Source organism: Ursus americanus, chromosome 17 (assembly GCF_024610735.1).
Source record: "Ursus americanus isolate L20-20 chromosome 17, mUrsAme1.1.p, whole genome shotgun sequence".
Taxonomy (NCBI): Eukaryota; Metazoa; Chordata; class Mammalia; order Carnivora; family Ursidae; genus Ursus; species Ursus americanus.
The window spans coordinates 56,195,485-56,201,402 of NC_142143.1; the positions used below are offsets into that span (position 1 = coordinate 56,195,485).

General features: G+C 49.8%; 1 protein-coding gene across 1 annotated transcript; it reads right to left on the reverse strand.

Moving 5' to 3' along the window:
• Nucleotides 1-377: 377 nt before the first annotated feature.
• Nucleotides 378-2,763, reverse strand: IL23A (interleukin 23 subunit alpha). Its single transcript, XM_045789858.2, has 4 exons — nt 1,975-2,763; nt 1,649-1,750; nt 976-1,122; nt 378-870 (listed from the first exon to the last, which is right to left on the reverse strand). The coding sequence occupies exons 1-4, from the start codon at nt 2,134-2,136 to the stop codon at nt 709-711; spliced, it is 573 nt and encodes a 190-aa protein (XP_045645814.1). The 5' UTR covers nt 2,137-2,763; the 3' UTR covers nt 378-708.
• Between the last annotated feature and the right edge of the window lie 3,155 nt (nt 2,764-5,918).

Below are 5,918 nucleotides of genomic sequence, written 5' to 3' on the forward strand. Positions count from 1 at the left end.
GCTCACAGATGTCCATTAAGGGAGAATCCCATTAATTTGGGGGATTTACCACCATCTTCTTGGAATGCCCTTCCTGCTTGAAACAGCTCTGACTTTCGATCCTGCAGTGATCGGGACTCCTGTCTTTGGCCAAGTACACTCTTCACCAAGAAAGTAAGGAGGCACAGGGTCAGGCGGCAAAAGCAGTCACATTTAGGGGCCCAACTTCCTAATCTTAACCCTTGGTAATCCCGTTCAGCTTACTCAGCTATCAGGGATCCAGACCAAAAAGATCCCTGTTACTGTACGTATACACCAGAGGGTCGTGAGGATAGAGCCTTCTCCGCTGGAGCCGTGCAGACTAGAAGGACGCATATTGGAGTCCTTGGGCCCTATCTTTCCTGTTCCTAACCAAGCCTAGGAATCAGACTCGGATATCCACATAAATAAGTCTTTATTGAAAAAAGTACATAATTCAGAATAAATATAATAAATAATCCTCCCCCAGCTGCTGCCCTGAGGATAAATAATCTCAAGTTTTCCCTTCCTATTTAATAAATAGTCAACTTTGTCCTAGGTCAGCAGCATAAATTAGTATTGGTAATTTTCAACATAGGCAAGTCTCATTAGAATTAATGGACTAACTTGTTGGCTCACAGGTGCCTGGGCTGATTGATTTTAGCACTGCTGAGCCGTGGAGATCTGGGTGCCATCCTTAAGCCGTTGGCTTTAGGGGCTCAGGGTTGCTGCTCCGTGGGCAAAGACCCGAGCAGCTACAGCCACAAAGGCCTGGAGGCTGCGAAGGATCTTGAAGCGGAGAAGGAGGCGCTGCCATGGCTGGCTGGGGCTGGGGCTTGGAGTTTGTTCAGTCTCTCTGTGGTGACCCTCAGGCTGAAAGGACACAGGACACAATCAGAGAGAACTCTAGATCCTTCACCCTCCAGTCCTTGCCTCTGATACCTGCAAGCCCCCGCTCTCCAGGCCCCTAGTTCATACCTGCAAAAGTTGCCTAAGGCCCAGGAGGGAGGCGTGAAGCTGGCCCACAGGGCCATCGGGAAGTAGAGAAGGCTCCCCTGTGAAAATGTCTGAGCCCAGCAGCTTCTCATAAAAAACCAGGCCCTGGTGGATCCTTTGTAAGCAGAACTGGGAGGGAAAAGAAAGCAGTGAAAGGAAACAGATCCCTTCCTCCCACTCCATTCACCAAAGACCCACCCAGTTCTTTGCCATTCCTAGACACTGCTATGGGCTGAATGTTTGTGTCCCCACAAAATTCAGATGTTGAATTCCAACCCCGCCCCCCCAAGTATAATGGCTTTGGGAGGATGGGCTTTCACGAGGTGATGACGTCATGAGGGTGGGGCCCTTCTGAATGCAATTAGTAGTCTTCTAAAAGAGACCCACGGAACTCCCAAGGCCCCCGCCATATGAAGACACAAGGAGAAGTCCGCAGTCTGGAAGAAGGCCCTCACCTGACCGTGCTAGCACCCTGATCTCTGACTTCTGGCCTCCAGAACAGTGAGAACTAAATTTTTGATGTTCATAAGCCACCCGGTCTGTGTTAGTTATTATAGCAGGCTGAACGGATGAGGACAGAACTTTCACTAATTCAGCATGATACCCAACGATGTCCCAGTCCCCTCTTCCTTGTGGTCCAGCCTCATCTTACTACCTGACTGTTGTCTCTGAGTCCTTGGGGATCACAGCCATCCCCACACTGGATGCGGGGGACCTCATCTGTAGTCTCGTCATCTCCCTCTTCTCTTGGTAGGTCCTGGAATGGAGGAGGGGGTGGGGAGAGTGAAGAGGTAAGAGAAGTGCTTTCAAACTCCACTAGGACCCTCAGGCTCATGACTCTCCCAGGAGCCCCACTCCCCCATCCTCTCTTACTCTGTGATGACCTTCGACCCTCTAGCTTCCATCGAAAGCCAGAGTCTTCCCCTGCAGCCTTGGAGAGCTTGGATAGGCTCCTGTTTGGAGCCGGAGCCCGTTACTTACCACCTGTCCCATCGGCGGATGTGCGCTCCAGGCCAGCGTGCAGAGCCTCTGTGAGAGCTGCTGGCCCTGAACCCAGGCAGGGCGACCGCCCGCAGGCACAGCCCGGGTCTGAGCCCCCCAGAGCAGCAGCAGAAGCAGCATCACAGCCCTGCTCCCCAGCATCTTGTTGGCTGCTTCTCAAATCTGGCTGGATCCGCGCCTCGAACTGGTCCTTGTGGAATCTCTGCCCACTTCCCTTTCTTCTGAGCCTGATGCTGTCCGTTCTGTGCGTCTCTGGTTTGGTTCCTTCTGTTGTTCACTAAGTTCCTGAGCAGGTTCCTGCTGTTTTTCTCCCCTTGTCTCTGAGTCTCTTTTTAAGGTCCCTGCATTGAAAGGCCCGCCCTTTATACTGGCAGGTGACTCACAGCAGGTGGGATTCCCCTCCCTGCATCATCCCCCTCCGCGGGGAGCCCAGGTATGCAGGCCTCAGTTCCAAGGGAAATGAGACGTGTGGTTGCTGTGGCTGGAGGCCTGGGATGGGGCCTATGTGTAATGCTCTCCATGAATCGCAATGGCTTGTGGAGGGGGTGGGGGTAGGAGGAATGAATATTTAAATGAATCTCGTCTCAAGTTCCTTCCTGTTTAACTTTCCCTCATCTTTTTGCCTCTCAAAGCTATATCCTTCACCCCCAGTACCTAATTTCCTTACCTCCCGCCTGAGGAAAAACCAAAAACGGAAGCATTCATTTGTTTCCCAAAAGAATAGCGAGCTCAGTTTGGAATGAAGTTTGATTCCCACACGGTGCCCTCTGTCTGAGAACCGGGGGGGGGGGGGTTCTTTTTCTCCCTTGGGAACAGTAATTTTCACTGGAAGAGAATGGACTCGATGCACACTGTGAACTGGGAAGCCATATAATGCCGCATAAGGTATTTCTGCTCCCACTTCAGGCCTCACTGTGGAAGTTAGGAGGGCTCTTGGAGGGAGAGAGTTGTTGCTAAGAACCATCTGATTCCTCAGCCTTAGTGGCCAAAAGTTTCATAGGCTCTGTGGAGTTCAGGTGATGGTGCTTTTGGGATACCAATGTAAGCAAGGGCTAGAAGTCAAATTTAGATATTCTGGTACCCAGCCGCTATCCCACAGCTAGGAAATCCAGGAGTTCTGGGGAGTTGAAGGTATACCGTGTCAGTGACCCTGGCCAGTCCTTCAGCCTGTTGCATCCATGGGTAAAATCCGCTGACACTGATTTCATCACCCTCCCTGATGCAACATCCAGTGAAACAGCTGAGAATGTGAGGTTGGGCGTGGGAGTGGGGGGTGGTCCAAATCTGGGACTGCCCTGACCCCAGTGGAGGGTCCCAGAACAATTTGGACGTCAGAATGAGGACATGGCTGACCACACGGATGGTCCTCAAAGCCTCCCCCAAGAGGTTGACCCTTCTCTGAGAAAGTTACCCTTGATAGAAGTCTCCCTTCCCTTAGAACTATTCAAAATTGCCCAATGAAATATTTGATTCAAATATTAGGACTCTGTGGTAAATCTATCCTTTGGATAGAACGTTCCCAGCATCAGGACAGGTTATCTCAGTTTGAGTGAGAAATGGTTTGCCTCTCTCTACATATGGTAGACACAAATGGAATAAGAAAATGGGTGGGAGGGAGGAGGGGAAGCTCCCCTCACTTGTGTTTAATATCTCTTGCGTTCTTCCCTCCTCTAGCCCCATTCTGGGAGGCTAAAGGTTAGGGGATGAAAGGTAAAAGAAGGAAGAGGAAGTAGACTCCTGGGGGATGGGATGACAGGGACAAGGGTGAGTTGGAGGCACGGGGCTCTGCTGCTTTGTTTCACTTCCTGGTACTTCGAGAATTGGGTAGGAAGCAAGGTTGGTGGGGTGATTGTGGGACTGTTCTGTGGCAGGAACTACTTCCAGGACTAGATCTGACCTGGAGCTGCAGTGACCCCTTGACGTCAGCAGGGCCTCAACCGTTATGCAAATCACATTCACAAGACACTCCTAAGCAGGCCTTTCCAGTTGGATGCCCAGGCTCCAAATCCAGTTGAAGTTCCCCTAGGGAGTTAATAATGATGGCTAATATATATGCAACTCTCACTTTATGCCAAGTACTTGGTCTAAGCACTTTTCATATATTAACGCGTTTAATCCTCACAGCAACCCAGTGACGTAGGTACTCTTCTTATCCCTATATTACATACATTACATATGAAGAAACAGAGGTAAGTAATTTACCCAAGATCACAGAGCTGAGTGGCCAGAATTCCAGGGCAGACAAACTGGTTTCAGATCCTGCATTTTCAATCATTCTATTACACTGGACACTGTGAAGACACACAAAGTATCTTTATAAAGTGGGTCATTTAGCCCAGATATCTCTGAGTATCTCAGGCCCTATAATTTTCATGGGTCTGTGAAGTCTCTCAATCCGAGACCTCGATGTGGAAATTTCTCAAAGGGTACAAACTGTCCAGGTCTTTCAGCACCCATCTTTTCCCGAGATTTTAAATCTAGTCAACTGTGAAGTCAGATCAGTTCGACAGACCCTCTGAATTAAGGTGTTTTTCTCTCCATCTTTGACTTCTGACTGATTCTAGGACCCCTGTGAATCCTGGAAGTCTAAACTATGGAGTCCTTTCCTTTTTTAAAAGATTTTATTTATTTATTTATTTATTTATTTATTTATTTATTTATTTATTTATTTATTTATAAAGATTTTATTTTTATTTATTTGACAGAGCGAGCACAAATAGGGGGAGCAGCAGGCAGAGGGAGAAGCAGGCTCCCCGCTGAGCAGGAAGCCGGATGTGGGGCTCAATCCCAGGACCCTGGGATCAGGGATCATGACCTGAGCCAAAGGCAGACGCTTAACAACTGAGACATCCAGGCGCCCCAAATATTTTATTTATTTGAGAGAGAGAGAGAGAGCAGAGAGAGCACGAGTGGGGGGAGGGGCAGCGGGAGAGGGAGAAGCAGGCTCCCCACTGAGCAGGGAGCCCGATGTGGGGTGATCAGGACCTGAGCCAAAGACAGATGCTTTACTGACTGAGCCACCCAGGAACCCCTTAAGTCCTTTATAAAGTGTATTGAGAGAGAAATGCTTTAACACTCTATCCTCGGTGAGAAGTTCCTTCCATCAGAGAGGCTCCATGTGGCCTTTAGAAACTAGCTAAAGTGCCGTGGAGACGTGTCACAACCTGACCCCATTCCACAGCAGTTCCAGCTCAGAATTAGACCCCAAGAATCCCTAAAAATAACTGTTGGCGCTAAATCTGTAAGAGTTTGGGGTAAGCAAATGCCCCAATTTGCCCGGCTCATCCCCCTCTGAGTGAGAATGCCGAGCTTCAAGAGCTAGGGGAATTTGATAGCTGAGGGGTCTTGCTCCCTGGGACTACCACCGGGGCATGTGGGGAGGGGATAATCACAGATGGGAGTTTCAGATGGATGCCTACAGAATCGTAGAAGACGCGGCTAGTTGGGCCGTGTTAAGAGCCTAGCTCCCGCTTCCTTTTTTCTCTCCCATTCCTGGAAATGATAGGAAATGCCGGCGAGTTTCGGGGGCAACAGGGTGAGAGGTGGCGGAGTAGCTCACAAGAGTACCGCGGCCAGAGGGGGTGGACTGGACCATCCTGGGAATACCCAGCAGTCGATTCCCAGTACTTTACCTTGGGCGTCCCTTATTCTAGAGTCTCTAAAGTTATAGGGAGTCTGAGAGTTCAGGTTTCCAAGCGAGTTCTCTAGTTTTGTTCAAACAAAGGTTTAAAAAGAAGGGGTTACGTTTCACGACACCAAATACGGCCAAGGTCTGACACCGTTTGTCCCCACCGGCGGCCCGTAACCTTGTTTTTGCCCAGTCCTTACGTCACGCGTCTTCTCGCGGAGCCTTCTGTACCTGGCTCCTTCTGATTGGCTTAGGTGAGCCCCACACCCTTCCTGATTGGTAGCTCCGAGTGGGA